Source organism: Lineus longissimus, chromosome 10, assembly GCF_910592395.1.
Source record: "Lineus longissimus chromosome 10, tnLinLong1.2, whole genome shotgun sequence".
NCBI lineage: Eukaryota > Metazoa > Nemertea > Pilidiophora > Heteronemertea > Lineidae > Lineus > Lineus longissimus.
The window spans coordinates 1,225,140-1,243,520 of NC_088317.1; the positions used below are offsets into that span (position 1 = coordinate 1,225,140).

The following is an 18,381-nucleotide window of genomic DNA, read 5'->3' on the forward strand; positions in this document are numbered from 1 at the left end:
GGTGATGGCTGGTCGTTTGAGGTGCGGTGGGGAAAGCTAGGGTGGGACAAGTGGATTACCTTATCATTGATGTCCAATTGTTGGAATGAGTGTCCAGGAATGAGCGAGCATTGATGACGGAGAAGAAATAACTGTAGGGTACCAATAATTGTCAGGGAGCTGGGTTCAATCGTCAGACCCTGTCGGTGAAGTATGGAAGCACTTTATCGCAAAGAGGTCCCGAGCTCGGTCTGGATGGTCATGTCATGTTCTCATTTGAGACAGCGTGTCAAGCCATCATCCGTGTTCCCAGCCAAAGGACCTTCTGGATAGCAGGGTAGTGTCTAGGAAGCAGGCACAAGTCAAACAATAACCTACTAAATATGAACTCTCACCCACTTCCCTCCCCAGCGCAAAGTCCGCTTCTATCGATTCGTCTCTTTGCGCTCCTGTCACTTGTCTCGCTTTCATAATTTGTGCAAACATTGGAGGTTAACATAATCAACAGAAGGTAATAGCATGAACGAATGTCAGCCTGCTTTGAGGCTAATGTGGGGATGCAGAGGGCAGGTCTGAGTGGGAAAGTGTTGGGAGAGGAAGTGGTGACATGCTCATCAGGATTGTTGCCAAGTTCAGCTTCTCACCATTGCTCCACCTAACGTGTGCTGCTTATCTCTCAGATCATGATCTGAGTGAGAGGTTTGTGGGACATCTGCTCCCAAGGTCCTGATATTGATGTGGTGGTGTGAGTCACTGGGAGGTGTGTGAGCTGAATGACAAGAGGTCTTGTCTATCAGAAAAAACCAAATGTGTACATGAAGCTAGAGCGGAAGACTTTTGATGAATTGATGTAGATGGCACCTCGAGGCATTCACCTTTTACCTTTCACTAAGCCCCTAGTGAATCAACTGAATCATTCCAACAAAAGCATTGGAAAATGCTCAACCCTGCCATAGATAGTAGTCCAGAGTGCAACACACAGATTCTATCAATATTTCAAAGTCATTACTTAGTTCTTGTAATGCTGAACTATTGACTGTTATTCAAACCATACCATCGGCAAAAAGCAAGGAGACGGTAGTCCAAAGATCACGATTATGTCTATGTTCCAGAAACGTGGCAGCCTCGTCTGATGATGTCATCCCGGCTTCTGCTTCAAGTCACATCGATGTCTTACAGAAGAATGCCTGCTTATTTATGCATGCGTTGTGCTTGCTCTGTTTCACATGGTGTAGAAAGAAGCTGCTGTGTAGATCATTGTAAAATGTACATGGAATGGTGTCCATCTTGTATTGAGCTTACTTAACGGCCTGACTATTGCCAGATGGTCTGTTCATTCAAGTTTGCTTGGGGGAATCGGGCAGTATTGATGCTTTGACTGAAAAGTCTTTAGCGATAATTCCACCACTAGCATTGTACCCGTGGCGCAGGCAGGTTCAAATGGGCTATACCTTGAATAGATTGAATTGCAATGAAAATATAATGCAATATCAAAGGAGCAATATCGAATAGACAAATTAAACCAACCATTTGTCCACAGACTCGGACCCTGTGGCGTGCTGTATGCGTGCATATAAAAGTAAATCAATTGGTCCGAATGAGATGATGAGGCAATGTGAATATACCTCGTTCCTTAGTCAGCAATATGCCCCTTTTTATACGGAGATGAAGGAGAACCCAGATAGGCCTTCACATGTCGGCCTCCAAATGGCTCGGACCAATTGCACTATCACTACTAAAACTTTAAAATGCGTGCTCCTCCTACATGTAGCATGATCTCGGGCAAGGCACTTAGTCGACAGGCAAGCTAGAAGTTCAGCACCGTGAGCAGCTCCTTGATAAGGCCATGCCAAGTTCAGAGTGCCTCTTCAGATACATCAAGTTTTGAAAGCTGTGGTGAGCACATTAACATACCATTGTAACCTTTAATTTGAAAATCCCTTCATAATCAAGGGCTAGCTCTGGCTAATACAGTACCAATATACGATAGACCATCAATTTGACCCCAGCTCCTTACTGCGGGAAAACCCAAGTCCAGCAACCAAAAGTATCAAAATACATTTTTGTTTACATTTGAACTGCACACATGCGTTTGTTTACAATTTCTTTCCCGCGAAATCTCGAAGATCAGGTGACCTACAATCGTGGATTGAAAATAACATTAACCTTGGTTCAGCAGGTCAACACGTGTACAGGCTGTTCCAATCATCCCCCTACAGCCAGCCGTTCAACAGGTAGTGTTAGTCACCCCACAGGGAGTGCAGGTGATTCATTAATCCCCTGCATAACTGAACAGCAATGGCTTGGCTTCCGTGAGTGATAAGGAGAATTGACCGTGTCCGATTAAAAATCCCTCATTACTGCTCCGCTGAAGTAAATTTCCGAAAATAAACATGACGTTGCATCAGGATAACATATCACCTGCAAACGTGCAAAATTTCGAGACGAAACACGACCCCCAAATGGCACTTTAGCGAGCCGCCTTATAGTATTATGATATAGATTGTGTCTGAAAGTCTACTGGACTGGAATGCAGTCACTCTGTGCTGAGAAAGTGACAGACTTCATAAGCAGTGGCAAGGATCCATGAGCAATAGGAATCTGGCAACTTGAATTGCTTCCATTGCATCAGCATCCAATCTTACTGAGCCCCTTGGCCAAGGAGGCCTCAGGGCGGTTACTCAATACCAATTGAACAAACAAGAAGCGAGTAGTGTTCTATAACTACAGCAGCCTTTCATGTAATAGCAGAATTCTTCTGGAATGATCCTTTGCTGATTAAGTGCGCTTCGCCTACGGTTTCAGCGAGTAGGCCCTTGATTAGCATATGGGTACCTTCACCACTGCATAATAGCCAATGCAACTCTATCCAGGAATTCGTCAGAACTAGACCGCTAGTTCGTGGCATGTCTGCAACTATCTTTTCCCTGCTCACTCAGGCTGAGTATCCAGTGAAAGGTAGGTCTCGACTAAAAAGTTAACTTAAATGCAGGAAAGAAGGAGTAGATGTTGCTATTGCCGAGGGGATTGCGGTGTCAAACCAGAACTTAGCGTTTTGATGTTACCTCCTGATCAAACGTTGGACAGCAATTCTTACTATTTTCAATGCTCTGACCATCTTCGGGTTAATGTTTGCTGAAAATGGATAAAGCTAAGATAACTGCTCTCCCAACAGGTGTGCCATACCTAAGATAACACACACTTAGCACAGGAAAAACGTTGACAAAAAAAGTTGGCAGTTTCTGCTTGAAAGGTCTACAAACAGCCCATACAATGAAAAAACGTACCTCTGATTGGGATTGTTAGAAGATGATCTCCAATCAGTATGGCAAGTGGCGCGTACATAACGAAAGGTAGTGCTGGGCAGGAACACTACAGGTTGCTCCTGTTTGAGTGCACTTGGATGAACTGCTGTCAGTTAAGTTAGTTAAGCCGTTTGGCCAGAAAAAAAATGGAGTTTGAATGTAGACTTATGTTACATGTGTTACATACTTATGATACCCCAGAAAAAGTTGGGATGTAAGCAAAGCAGTGTTCAAATCCCATTCAACATCATAAAAAACTCTTCATTACAACTGATTCATGCCTTTTGCAAGAGAAATTGTTAACTTTCTTCACAGACCTTTTTAGTTTGTTGAGCCCCTAGAGTGTCGAAATTCCATGGAAGAAGTCCAGATGGAGTGCTCTAGTTGTGAGTCAGCAAGACTCGGGTCAAACCGTACCCAGTCATGAGAAGGTTCCTTGCACGGCCCATTCTGCTCCAATAACCATGGTTTGTTCTTCGTCGGGCCATCTCTGTTGGTGGGATTATATTCCCTGTAGGCTGTATCAAAGTGAACCACACAACTTGAGTCAAACTTTGCTAAAAAACATTCCACTAGGATTACAAAGTTTATTTCAAGTTGAGTAAAATACCCCAATGTTATCAACAGAGCCAAATTCGCATCGGAAGAGGATCTGTTCAAAACTGGATTCAGTTCTCAAAGGGGATTAAAATTGTTTTGAAGTCAAGCTATTTAACTGCTGAGAAAACCTCGCAGGAGATGGAGATATTCCATACCAGAGAACCTCTCTCAGTCCAATTTTAAAGAGCCAATTCTAAAGCGTTCTGGAGAAAACTCATGGGTTGAACACAAATCAGTGGTCGATTGTAAGGCAATAGCTCAAGCTGCCAATTGTGCAACCTGCCAAGGAGTGCAAGGGGTTAAGACAATCACTGGTCGCTATTGTGAAGACCCTTGACATGCTCTCTCGGGGGACTTTTGGGTTTGTACATTATTCACACATGGTCTCAGGACGCAATCACCAGTTCTGGTCTCTGGTAGCTGAGATCTATTATTAAAGTGCTGGTCAGGAGTAAGATCACCTGTCTGTCCAATCCTGCATGGTAAGACATGTTACTCCAGAACATTACTTTGCATAAACCTTTCATGCCTGTTGTACATTCTGATGATGATCGATCTCTGAGTTGAACTGAAGATTATATTACCTTACTATTTATTCAGCCATATGAACCTTTCTACCGTGGGCACCAAGCAGAAAACCCACATGAATCTTTCAAAGGTATTTTCCTCCTGGTTGGAGCAAAAGTGGCCGGTTACATACATAGATCTCTTCAAGACGAACTTGTTTTTATTGCTCGATGAGGCATGTTTTCATCCTCATCTTTCAGCAATGGTTGCTGGGTAATTGGCGATATTGTGTGATCACTTTCTGTCTTGTGCCGGGATGGCCGGAGGTGGCATACCCATTGGCTGGTTATTCCCTTCATTGCTCTGAGGGGTGCTTTGTCCTCCAACGTGAATTATTAAGTTGAATTTTCTCGATAAGTTGTGCGAAGGTTCTGTTTGTGATTCCATTCATCATCGATGCTTGCGGGAGTGGGGGAAGATTGAATCAGCAGAGATATCATTCCACAAATACTTTCCAAATGTTGTCGTACTTATCGAAAAACTGTCAACTTTATGACTGCTTCAAATGCTATAATGTGTCTGCTTTTGAAAGAAAAACAAATTTCCTTTACTTTGGTGTTTTGAAGTTGTCAATGAAATCATCAGAATTATGAATACTCCAACACTTTCAATGAATGGAGCATTTGCAATTCATGTAGTTCTTTTTTGGGGGGCAGGGTGATGGCATTGGGAGGGGGAGGGGAAGGAGTTGTCACAGTTGAATCCAGTACTGTGACAGGCGGGGTGATTACATGATACCCAGACAGAACCCCATCTCACCTCTTTGCTAAACCACGATCTAAATGCTAAATGAAGCCATCCTTAACTGCCTGCATCGCATGTCAGCTACCATTGCCATGACTGTCATGGTTAGCCAATAGTCAAATTTAATTACTTCCAGAGATGCCATTGATTCTGTGCAGATAATTTATCTGGCTCTGGCGTGTGAAAACGTGTAACGAACACAATGTACACAAGATGGGGATAAGGTTGAAGTAATTGGTGTTTGGAGGGGAAAGCTAATCGCATGTCAGGTTTGCAGGGTGGATTCACGTGACCATTTATCTGAAAATGCCCTATGAGCACACTTGAGTGATTTCTTTAGTAAACCTATTGACATGACCAATCATTGAAAAGCTCTCAATAAGCCCATTGTAGAGGTGTCATTAAATAGTAAACCTATTGATGTGACCATTCGTATGAAAGCTCTCAATCACCACTTTCTGTTAGTACCATTGTTGTTGGTTTATTGAGATTCGTTTAGGTTTCCTTTGAGTCGAATCTCAAAGGGTTAAGACAGGTACAGCTGTTCTGTATATTTCTCATCCAAGAGCCATGTTCTCCATGAGTTCAACAAGCTGAACCTATTGCTATTCTAACCACCTGTATCTTGATAATCACTCACATCCGAGTTAACTGCCAATGAGAGGATAGAATGTGTTTGGCATTGTTTCCCAATTTCCGACTTGGCTTGATTAGGTTATTGTTAACCTGTGTAAAAACGTCTTCAAATTGAATTTCTTCGGGGTGAGAAATACCTCGGTGTGCCAGGCAATCGCCCATCTATCCACCAACTCATTTAGCTCAGTGTTGCTTCAACTTTATTGAACACATTATCACACAACCTTCTATGAGAAATCATTGGTTGGGTGGGACACTTCACGCCCGAGCATGAAAGAAGGACAGAAAAATCAAGTTGTCTTCACTGGGTTTGAACCACAGATCTTTGTATTGCTAGTCCACTGCTCTTTTTGTGGAGTTTTCGTCAGGACGAGAGAGCACATTACACCAGAAATGGACCCGACTGCAGCTGTCACCTATGAGTTTTGAGGTGAACTACTGATCACTGGCGGATTGTGAAAGTCTCAACATCCGTCTCTTCTAGTTCCTCGACCAGTCTGAGCACAATTTGACCTTGTGAAAAGAGGGTTAAACTGGGAGTGTATCAACTTGCTATATTCGTGTGTAGTGAAATATGATGTCCGATGACAGTTTTCTTTGAGTGCTCTCGAAAACTCTTCGTGAAGTGAAGAAGGTCCAAGATATTGGCAATGTTTTGAAGTTCCAGGCAGTTTTGACGAGTGAAGGAGTTGTGATAAATGGACGCCACTCTTTTATAGATGCGTTATGATACTTCAAGACACTGCAGCCGGAAATTACCTCAATATCAGCACACTTGTTTCAAGAGCGCTCGCGATATCGTTTCAACTTCTTTTAAAGATTTGTATTTCACAATTGGTGTGCCATTGGATAAAGTATGGTCACCCATGTGCAACACCACAAGCATATTGCTTGAAGAATCAGTTCGTTGGTTCAAAATCCTCAGTTTATTTCCATCTCCAGGCCATTTTTAGCAGCAGTCCCATGATGCAGTGCATGAAATATGCATAACTCGAGGGAAATCACTGCGTCTATTCGCATTAGAGACACGACTGATGTATGCGATTATCAACACTCGGCATCTATTACAAAGCACTGTGGGAAACCATTAAACGGTGTGCCAGAGTGTGTGACGGTGGGATCATTGATTTCATTGAGCAGTCCTGGTGCCTGCCTGATTAGGTGTTCTTCCACTCCAAACTGTGCAGCAACATGTCCAAACTGATGATGAAGCAGAAGAGTTTCACCCTCTGGTGTTCAGAGAGAAACAGCAAGAATCCTCCACACGAATATGTTACATCAAACGAGAGGTGAAGCCGTTTTCATCTCTAACGACAACCCTGCCTAATGTGGCGGTCACCAAGTCACGTATGTCTAAATGCCGCGGGAGGCTGTTGCATCTCCACGGCAACCAAGACAACACTACAACCATAAAGCATCTTTAGAGGATATTTGCCGGCGAATCATGTTACTGAACAAATGTTTCGGATCAGGTTAATGTGTCCGTCTAGTGATGTTGTATGGCGTTGGGAAGGGCACCTTGTGTTAGCTTAATGTGTGCATACAGGGTGAATCAAGAAGAAAGCCTACAGTTCTTGGGATCTGCACCATCAAAGATGCCACAAATTACTGAGATACAGATTGGGATCCTGCTGTCTTACAATTGGTCACAGTTCTTATAGAACAGGCGAACTGGCTGATGATTTATCCCTAAAAGAATGTTCGGGTCATTGCACATATTTTGACAGGGTCATCTCTTCATCAGACACCTTAAACAGTGGACTGACTTTAGGGGAAATCCAAGTAATACCGCAAGCGAGTCGCTTTCTCATAGAATCTCTCCGCGGAAAACCCAATTCCAACGTATCGATTGATGGCCATCTTGTCGTGAGATGATTGATGGAATTAGCTGCAGATTTACAAGTTAGTGATTCAATACAACTACAAGATGCCAGTTAGCTACTCACGTTCTGTCACAAAATCACAGCGCTGCTGGGCGTCTTCGTGAAATCTAGTTCATGGGATGGATGCGTTGAGCGAATTTGGGAATGGAAGAGTAGAAGAGGAGGCTTGTGAACAGGGGTGGCTTGTCGACTGTGGTAAGATGCTGGTTGGCAATGGACATATACTAGTGTTATGTTTCTTGGCAAGAAATGTTAAGCTTGCAGTGCTCCTCTTCCAAAAGAAGCCGTATCATCTGCGATCTTCACCACATACGTGAGCATGTCGCCGAGATTTACTTCACGTCTCTGGCTATCTCTGCGTCACACGAGCTGCCGCAACTCCGATGGAAAATCACCACAACAGGTAGCGACTTATTACCAGTCTGACACAACGCATTAATCATGATAACGTAAATTGTCTTGATCGAGAATGAGGTGGCTGTTGATAAAAAGTGATGAGGCAGAGAGGGTGGTGCATAAATATCATGGAGATGGCCGTCTGCTGTGGTCATGGCATTGCTGGAGGCAACGGTAACGTTGACCAGGCATTCTTCTGGCTCATTTGGACGCGAGTGCTATAAGTTACGGCTGCTGCATACCAAAGTGAGTGTTTGGGATGTCGGAGGAACGCAATGCTGACATCAGTGCCTGTCCTAGGTTTAGTTCGCTGTCAGTCCTGGTATACTTATGTGATAGAGGGGGAATCTCAGGCTTCCTCTCGGTTCACCAGGCATTCTTCTGTTAGATGTTGAAATGCGCAGATGAGCATCAGCTCCATTTTGATAGATGCTGATTAATGTTAGATTCCTGCTATAAACTGGCACCGCTCTGACGCGGTGTTAGCATAATTCGATTAAACTTGAGGATTTCAGGGGAAATTAGAAGTGAAAAGTGAAGGGATTGGGCTGAGTGGTGATGCTATTTTGAGCTGTCATTGCTTGTCATGTGAATTTAACCCTTGGCGCATCCCATGGGTTTTATCGATGATGAAATCTCACCCGTGGTATTTTAGTGTCCGGCGTTCTAACTATGCAACTTGTCTTCTTCTAGTGACTCTAAAAAGTGGATGCTAGTCACCCTGACTTGCATCGATCACTTATTGAGTCGAAATCTAGTAAAGCTGGTGTTCTATTGATCAGCTCGCTTCACAATCACATGGTGACAGAATTACAATATTGTCATTGATTATCGTTATTGGAGCTGAAACGCTCTTTTATAAGCCATCTATGTGAAGTAATGTGACCAATCAAATATGCCTCGCGTTGGTCACTTTTGTTGCGTAGTTGTGGTGCGAAGTCCCTTCTTCCGACCAAATTTGTTCTTGACACGATGTTTTGATTTTCATTACAACTCCTCCTTGTCATCCTGTGACTCTGAGGGAAGCGGTACTGCTTTGGGGTACTACCTGTATGGTCAGGTAAAGTGGTTCAATTAAAGCCTCTACAGTGCCTGCAGTACACATATCAACACACCCAGAGGCTATCAGTGTACCAGGGCTTGAACTGTCCCACCTTCCCCAAAATCAAAGTCTTCAAGTTCTTACGCAGATCTTTCCGCAGAACCCACTAACATCTGCCCCCCTCCTCCTCCACCACAGTAAGTTTCTCACTTGGCCGTCGTTTACCTGATCACGACGCAGCCTCAAATCATTTTTTCATCCCATCCATCCACGTCGCAATAACGGCAACAAATCCTCTTTTTACGTCCCAACGCATCCTGCAACATTTGCGTCTCTTCCTTCTCACCCACCTCATCTCGCGGCCGCTGAGTGAAATTGCCTCAGAATGATCCATTACGGAGTTGTTCAGCCGTGACACCGGATCTTAGACACTTATTTAGCAAATGCAAAAACGCTCCTGTTGGATGATATTAATCTTATAAGGGGGATCGCATTATGACATGGGATTCTGGCATTTGAGTTTTTGTATCCTGGACATGCGCATACATCAATCATCGTCGCGGTTTTGATTGTTGTGGTGCGGATATTATTTGCGACGGTCTCTGTCTCAGTGAAGCAGAAATCATCTTCAGATGCTCTTTGCTGGTCTGTAAGCCATGATGATGTAGGGAGCATTGACCTTCATGTTACCTATGGCAATGGTCAGTACCCAGGACTTAGGTAGCCCTTTGACTCAAATGTGTTATCTTCAATTTCTTCCAATGAAACTTCTAAAACTCCTAAAGCCGAATTAGAGAAAGAAAGTTAACTATTGTAGTGAAATTATAATCATATTCATATTTCCTTCATTCTTGAAATGTTTTGATGCCCCAAATCACTTGAATAATCTTTCCAGTCGAAGGGACAAATTTGTTCAACTCTTCATATCCCGATCGTTCTTTCATTATACTGTCGGTAAAGATCAATCCCATAAAAATTACAACAAGCATTTCCGAGAGATACTTGCGGCTTTTCTCAAGTATTTGAACAGAAAATCGCAATGACATTCGTCGTCTTTTTCAATACGCCAAGGTTTTGCTTGAATAAGCGCACTTGATGTTGTGGATGTTTTGGATGTCTTTGCCGATGCCGTGGGGAGCTCGATAATCAACGACTGTGATCTTTGCAATGAATTACCGTCTCTTTTTAAAAATATTTTCGCTATATTGAGAGTGAAAATTAAAGGCTGTGCGAGATAAAGCACCAGTGGTGACATGAACCCTGGGGTCTTAAACCAGTTGAAAATCAGTTAAATATCAAACCACCAACTCTGTAATGCAGTCGCTTTTCAATTTAATTTGCAGATTTGAGGAAATTAGCCCAAATGAGATTACCATTGCGTTGTTGTTGTTGACGATAATGGTAATGGTGGGTACTCCCTTGGGTAGTTTCGTTGTCAGGATGGTTTGAATGTGTCGAGCTGTTCGATGCATTATTTGATGCATTTTAGACTGTACTAATCCATTACAGAGGTATAAGTCGGAGTGAGACAGTCAGATATATACTACAGTCAGACCTACTTTGTGTTCCTGTCAGTTAAACATCTACTAAGTATCTGGATATCGGGACGTAATTAGAATTGGGAGCATATCAAAGTCTCTATCGATCTACTGCCCCTTTTCATCCCCTTTCCAGACGACTCCATGACCATATTTGGACATCAAGCTGATAAAGGAATACATTTCCTTTCTTCCTTGTATCTGATAACAGGTGGAGACAATTTTGACAGATTTCCTCAGGCTGCCTGGGCTCTACAAGGGCACTAATCACATGAGAATAAAGCCTTTCACATTTTCATTGTTCTTTCTTTGAAGTATGTGAAATTCGCACCTGCGACGTTCCAATACACTGACAATCAACAGTACATTTTGTGTGCTGAAGCATTCAAACAAGCATTCAAAATGACATTGCATGGTGGAGGGTTTACATCAATGGCTGCATAACTGCAATTAACACAACAAAAGCTACGATGAAATATCGAGATTGACGTTAGATCTGTGATGGCTTCCATTGACCATCAGAGATAAACCAAACGCATGAATGTTCAATACGATATTCATAACATGAAAATGAAATGCATGATATTGAGTGGTGATGTTGAATGAGGAGGCAGACATATACGCTCAAATAACCATTTATATACGCCGTGAAGTTGAATGAGCAGACGTCTGTATGCTGTGTCTGTGCCATGCTTTGTCGTCGACATAAACATAGATATTATCGTGGCTAATTATAGCTGACGACCGATCAATGCCTTTACCAATGGATCAGAGAGATACTATAGTCTGTTTCATCTTCAGCTTCTGTACATTTGCACTGGCGTTCAGCATGATTTGTATGGAGGATTTTGGCAAATTTTAACTGGAGGTGGGATGAGACAGACAGGTGTTCCTTGCCGGAAGTTTCTGGTTTCAGCTTTCTGTAGGGTGATTGGTCAGCAGTAAAGAAATAATGATTTTGATCTGTGCAGCATCTTGACAAGATAGGTTGGATGTTGAGAAGCAAGTTGGTTTACAACACCCCCTTTCACAGAATCAGGTCTGAACTTGATGCGCGTATTCACGAGAACCGTTATAACATAGTGACATCCGGTCTGGAGAGGGTTAACTAAGTCGTTATTACCCACGGCCCTAAAGATGAAACGTGCTCTTCTCCGACATGTTCCAGCTTTATGCCGAGTAACGCTACACCTTTCACAGGAGCGGTATTAGTGCCGAGAGATTAGGCTCTTAGGATCACGCTGCCTTATTATATCATTGTAGAATCAGTTTCATAGCGTATCGGAGTGAGTACATCAGAATGAGGCTGCGTAGAAACCATGTTTTGACACGGCCCGAATGAGGCTGTTGCCGATGTGGAACTTGATATATTATCGACAAAAGTAACTACTGTATCACATCGAAAAGAGACTGCAAATGTATTTCAGCATCATTTTGAAACTTCGAAATATGGAGTACAAAGCCTTGTTTGTGGGTCCTTCTGTCCGGCAGGCATCAAGGTGTTGAAAGAAAATCTTTAAATTACCTTATCCCTTCAGTAATGCTGTTTAAAATGCCGTTCCTTTTCGTTCAAATTATCCTCTGTGATCTTTAATTGATACCAATTTCACTCTCAGTTAAACTTTACAGAAAATAAACCTAATCATATCCTCGACCAACTCCATGAGATGTAAAATTACTTTAAATTAAATGCAAAACATCATTTGGTTTATTAAATTGCTCTAATCATATCGATATTGAGACCATTTGCTACTTATTAGCATTATACACAACAATAGCGTTTAGGAGAAAAACTGTATTTAATGGGAAGTTGGCAGTGTTAATGAAAATCTGGTTGCTAGGTGACTAAGACACTGGAGAGGACGGGGATGTATCGGAAATGTTGTGAGAAAGTCTTAACGCAGACACGAGTTGGTTCCTTATCACCAATGTTTATTAAGGCACAAGATGGAAGGAACTGCTATTGGTTACAAGGGATTGACAGGCCTTGTTTCCAAAGCGGGTCAAGGATCAAAACCAGAGAATGAAATCAATGAAACAAACTGAAATAGTTGACAAAGTTTTGCAGCTCTGAGCCTGGCTAGTGCTGCCACCTTGGAGAATTGGTTGGAACTGAATATCATTATTGAGAGCTGTTACATTTAAAACCATTAAAACCATCTGTGAGTGTCACAACATACCTACTGCATTATCAGAGGCATTGTTGAATATTCGATCTTCGGTATTAGACTATAACTCACTGACAACCTACACAACATCAGAAATACTGATATGACATTGCATATGCTGGTCTGTGGCCAGCTTTTGACATCATGTCACACTGTGTGATATCAAAATACAATCCTAAGGCAAGGGTAGTGTCTATTCTAAATGGCTCCTTCCCTAAAGCTTAAAGACTTCCTTGACTTCATCCATGATTGGTGCCATTGCATCTTTCGGCTCGCCGTTATTTAGCGGGAAGCTGTATTGAAATAGAGGTGCCACTTCCACCAGTCTCTTCTGCAAACGTTTGATATCCTTTGCGGTATATCGAGACTTTAAAATCTCAACATAGTTTGTTTGCAGCTGCTCCGCTAATGATAACGAAACAGTGAACTCGGTATAATTCAGTTTCCGTGAATATGGTAATGGGACTTGACCATATTTATGGTCGAACAGCACAGGTATACACCCGGCGAGAATGGAGTCATATATTGATTTGCGAGTCGGTGAATCTCCGGGTGGTTGGAGGCAAAATGTGGAATGCTGCATCCATGGAATGGTACTATGGCGATGGTAACTCCAGCATTCTGGTGTCAGTAGCCATAACGCTGGGACTGAAGTCTCTGATGATACGTTGGTTACATTCAAATGTCTATTCATTGTTTCTTTTAATCGATGTTTTGTTGTTAATTCATTCATGTATCGACGGTAGCTGAGTTTTGTCGAGTTAAACTGCGGCATTATTATATTGCCTCTGAGCCAGTTACTTTTCCTGCCTCCAGCTGCCCAGAAAAGAAAAACATTACGGTCCCTCTCCAGGAAATGTTTCCGTAACAGACGGATGTTTTGTCCGTCTTTGACAAGTCCGTCAGGATGATAATGTGCGTATGACGGATATGGTACAGGGATGACCTTGACCTTGGGATTATGATTACGGAGGCCACGCTCCGGCGCCAGTTCTTTCTCAATGGTCAGGTAGACCAACTCATGGCTCAACTTGTGAGCGAGGATCGGCCAAGAGTTATGCGCGTTCTCACGCTGTATTCTCGGAAGCGCAGAAAGATGCGGTCGCCCTGCGTTAAAATATTCCGTCTTCAGCAAAAACTTAAAGAAGTCTTTGACGATTTGCCGTTTCTTTGTTGCGTTCCGAAAGCAATCACACAAGGCGCCACCGTATATCGGTGCATAAAAGATGTCTGCCGCGGCCGGGTTCAAAGTTCGATATGGACTCGTCAACATTTTATGGTGAATGACAACCTCTAGTGAAAACTGGTGTGAGTTGTGGATCGATAAGATATCATCTTTATTCAGTTCCGTCCCAATACCGCAGCTTCCAAGATCCATGCAGTCAGCGTGATGCGATGTCTTGATACAGTCAATCGCTTTGGCTGTAAACTTGGCTGGCATGTCGTACACATAGATCTTAAAAGGCGTCGAAATATTAGTTCTAGTCCGGTCATCTATGACCTCACACCCAACATTACTGAGTTTTTGAAGCTTACTACTGTCAGCTTTGTTCAATGTCATTTTCAGTTGACCAGAGTTGCGACCTTTGATGCCACGAGTAGGTTCCAAATAAACGATGCTTTCTGTTTGTTTCGTATTGATCTTTGAATGACCAATCCCAGCGAAATCCTGTTTGACCATCACATCTGCTTTGCCAGAAAATCTCGTAATGATATCCTTTCGTAATGTGTCGGCCATTTTCACGTTGTTATGAAACTTGTCGATGAAATGGGTTGTTTGCTCTTGAATGGTTTTCAGTGTTTTCATCATTGGTCCCGTATGATGGTCGGGAAAGCCCATGTTCCCGTCATGGTCGATGTCGCTTAACCTATCTGTTGGATGCCCCCTCACCTTCACCACCTTTCTACTGTTTATTTCCATGATTGACTTGATGACGTTTCCAGATTTGAACGTGTCATCGACATCTTGGAGGTCATGCAGAAAGAGCCTGAAAGGTCAAAGTGAAAAGGTCAAGATCAGATTCAAGGTCAGGTGTGTGGGAAGAAGTCAAGGTGAAAGCAAATAAGGTATTGGGGAACTAAGTCTGAGAGATTCTGTGTTGAGCTAAAGCCAATCTTTACTCTGCAAATCTACATTCTTGATCATGAAAAAGAGCTTTCGTAAGTTCCCCAATAGTTTCAGACCTACCTTGGTGTTAGTAGTCTCCTCCTTGTCTTGAGTAGCTGATGTTCGAAGAAGAGGACCGACATGGACATCAGCGTAGCCAGTACAATGAGGAAACGATACTGCAGCTTCATTGTCTGCAATTGGTTCGATATTCCTCAAAGTAATATCCAGTGGATTGCCTCTGGTTTGGTGTCATCCGTTACGTGGTTTGACCAGAATCTCTGCCGAACTCATGCCTTGGTGTTTTAGTAGTGTGACTTGGACACGTTGCCAGCTGTAATGACGATGACACAGATAAGTGGATCATAAGGGTGGCACTCGGAAAGTCAAAGTAATGTTGATATGATATAAACTAGATAGCTGTTATATACTTTCACAAGCTTCAATTTGTACAATATGAGACCTTGATGTATCCTGGTCTGATGTGCCTAGAGTTAGTACTGTATCTGAGATCAATACGAACATGGTCCTGTCTCCTACAATGATTGCTTGGACCCATATGCAGCTCTGTATATGCCATAATCCAACACCATATGGCCGGATAGATTCTTAAGATCCATTCAATTTATATTGATCAAAACCTACATGTATTTAATGATTTTCAAACAATGGTGTGGGCATTGTTTATTTCGAAATAAATGAGAAACAAAACGACGTGATCAAATCCTTCTGGATCATGTGTGGGGAGGATGTGAGGGTCTTCATCTAATGAGGATCCAAGAATGACTTACCACACTCTCCATACCTTTAGTGTCACATCCACCATGGGCACCACTGGCCCATTACTGGACATGCTTCCATTACTATCTATATTTGTCCTTAGTTGATTTTAATGTCCCCAAATAATCTATTCACTTATCTTCAATGAGATAGTGTGTAGATTCATAATCATAGCTTCCAGGATTTGAGTTGTCTTTTGAGCTTATTATTGTCCATGCTTGATATCAAATTATACCAAACTTATCCAAAGATCTTCGAAAGCTAAACCTACACTTACACTTATAAGAACATTCATCCCAAGGTCATGGTCATGCAGAACTAGGTCGAATGCAAGTCTGGTCGACCTTACTTGTTCACCTTCACGGTGACCTTCAATGGGTACTCACCTCTCTCAATGTATCCATGTCCGAGTCCTAAGTTCTCCCCACTCCTCGTCCATTGCAACATCTCATCTGGTCTGTTATTTCTCCCGAGAATGACCCTGCGGACAAGCATGCAACCGCTCAACTGTCTAGCGCTTACATGCATAATTAACCGCCAGCATACTTCCAAATCAATTATGCAACAGTTGCTGATGTCAAATCATTGGTGAGTGATGGTGGCTGTGTCAACCTTGGTTGGTTAAACGATACAATGTGTGTTGCAAATTCTGATGTTTTGTTTCGTTTTGTCTTTCCAGCATAAGGCCTTGGGTCGAAATCTTTATGAAGAGGTCATCAATAAGCTGCAGGTCCTCGAGTCGGATTACTTTGACTTGGAGTACATCAACTCAGAGGGAATAACAGTAAGTTGTTACGGAAATAAAGACAGGTTTTGGGCTGTCGGAATCGTTGGCCGTATTGGTTTGAGGTTGAAAATTTGAGCCAAGCTGTCACCCCTGAGATATTTGTTTAAACAACTGTTTGTACTGCATTCTAATTTGTTAGAGAATAAGTACAAAATCATCCAAATTTTCAATAATGGCCAGTTGTATGCTGTCCCTGTTTACATGAGGAAAGTGAGATTACTGAGAATATGTGGTCTGTCTTTACTCATCCAGAAATTTAAAGAAAAGAAATTTGTCTTTAGGCTCTGTGAGCTTCCGACGGAAATACAGGGAGCATTAGAAATTGAGTACAAGATATTGCCAAAGTTGAAGCCCCTGTTGTTGTGGTAACGATTCTAAAGAACTGCGAGCTGCGTTGAGATGAGATTCTGTAGGATGGTTGTTGTTGTTGTTGTTGCCATAACATATGCTATTATTCCAGTGCTGGCTGGACCACGACAAACCCATCCTGAAGCAGGTCGGGTCTCCGCACGAATTAAACTTCAGGTTTGGTGTGAAGTTCTACATCCAGGACCCCGCACTTCTAGAGGAAGAGTTAACAAGGTACGGTATGACGTCATCCGATGAAGAAAATTATTAATCCGAATATTAACATATTTGATTGTTTTTGTTCCAGTGTTGGTTGGACCATGCAAAACCGATTTTAAAACAGGTCGGCTCACCTCACGAGCTAAATTTTCGATTCGGCGTAAAATTTTATACGCCCGACCCTGTGCTTTTAGAAGATGAGTATACGAGGTAGGTCCCGGCATGTCTAGCACCACCTGGTGGCTGACGTCATGGTGATATGCTTGTTCCCGTGGTTGAAGGTTATCAATGGCCACTTGCCAGTCATGTAACTCCTCTGTTTCTTGGGCAAAAACGTTATTTTAATGATTAGAAATGATACTGTAAGATAGGTCAGGAGCTGTCACGTCCTGCTTTGAAATATGTGACTGTTCCTGACCAGATTTACAGTAACTGTTTATAATGCTATTTACAGTATTTGTAAAGGAAGAAAAGGTATCAACTGTGTCATCTTGCCATTGATTGATTGCACCACGACAGACGTCAGCGCCGCCTGGTGCTAGTGCTGTTAGACACTAGCCACGCACGACTGGATCTACATCCTCCTATCAGCTGCTATTCATTTCAATCTTCGTACGCCAAGGTCATGAATGCGTTGTCATTTTCAAAAAGGAGCTGTTGTTGTGACATCAGGGGTAGGCACTGTCTCTACTAATCACCACTGGCCTTTCATCCAGGAGCATAGCATTAAATGCCACGATGACCTAGACTCTCGTCTTACCAGTTGTCTGAGTGAGATGATCAGGAGTCGAGTCAGATTCTTGATCCTCAGCAGCTCTGAGCCATTGATCTGACTATGCGATTGTGACCTTGGCTGTTTATTTCACCGCACTAGGTTTTCCATTGTTGTCCAAGCAGACACGTTTTGGGTGGATCGCTTCGTCATCACTATCTCCTGAAATCTTCGTAGATAATCGCTTAGAAAGCTTTTGACTTTGAACTCGCTGATAATTTCATCAAATTGAAAGTTCTGAGAGGTGACGTCCGATTTGGGTCGTGAGGGGGGAGTTGATCAAAGGGTGGTGCACTCCAACGGGTTGCCAATGAGTTTACAGTAGTTGTGACTCCAGAATTTTGAGCAGCAAGAAAAATGAAATAAAAAGTACGAAATTTTTTAAAGATTTTTTTTGTTTTTCACATCAAGATAATCATCTCCAATCACTGTTCTCTGTTATTCACTAGCGCTTGCTCTCAGATCTCTGCAAACCACTGCGCTTCCACAGACGTTGTTGTGAGTGGTGTG

General features: G+C 42.6%; 2 protein-coding genes across 19 annotated transcripts in view; one reads left to right on the forward strand and one right to left on the reverse strand.

The window, feature by feature from the left end:
• The window catches only part of LOC135494543 (FERM, ARHGEF and pleckstrin domain-containing protein 2-like), an 83,777-nt gene that overhangs the window by 12,397 nt on the left and 52,999 nt on the right, over nt 1-18,381 (forward strand). For 16 of the 18 annotated variants that reach the window (XM_064782616.1, XM_064782619.1, XM_064782630.1 and 13 more), the window contains exons 3-4: nt 16,425-16,529; nt 16,993-17,114. In XM_064782616.1, coding sequence (XP_064638686.1) covers nt 16,425-16,529; nt 16,993-17,114 — 227 coding nt within the window. Of the gene's footprint in view, nt 1-16,424; nt 16,530-16,992; nt 17,115-17,187; nt 17,310-18,381 lie in introns of all 18 variants that reach the window. The other 2 variants (XM_064782614.1, XM_064782626.1) reach the window with 1 other exon arrangement.
• LOC135494545 (uncharacterized) lies at nt 12,260-15,507 on the reverse strand. Its single transcript, XM_064782632.1, has 2 exons — nt 15,047-15,507; nt 12,260-14,846 (listed from the first exon to the last, which is right to left on the reverse strand). The coding sequence occupies exons 1-2, from the start codon at nt 15,154-15,156 to the stop codon at nt 13,073-13,075; spliced, it is 1,884 nt and encodes a 627-aa protein (XP_064638702.1). The 5' UTR covers nt 15,157-15,507; the 3' UTR covers nt 12,260-13,072.

Excerpts from the sequence above, each read along its gene's own strand:
- LOC135494545 (XM_064782632.1), bottom strand. The coding sequence starts at position 15,156 with ATGAAGCTGCAGTATCGTTTCCTCATTGTACTGGCTACGCTGATGTCC. Across the intron at positions 14,847-15,046 it reads AGGAGACTACTAACACCAAG|GCTCTTTCTGCATGACCTCC; the intron begins GTAGGTCTGAAA and ends TTGACCTTTCAG.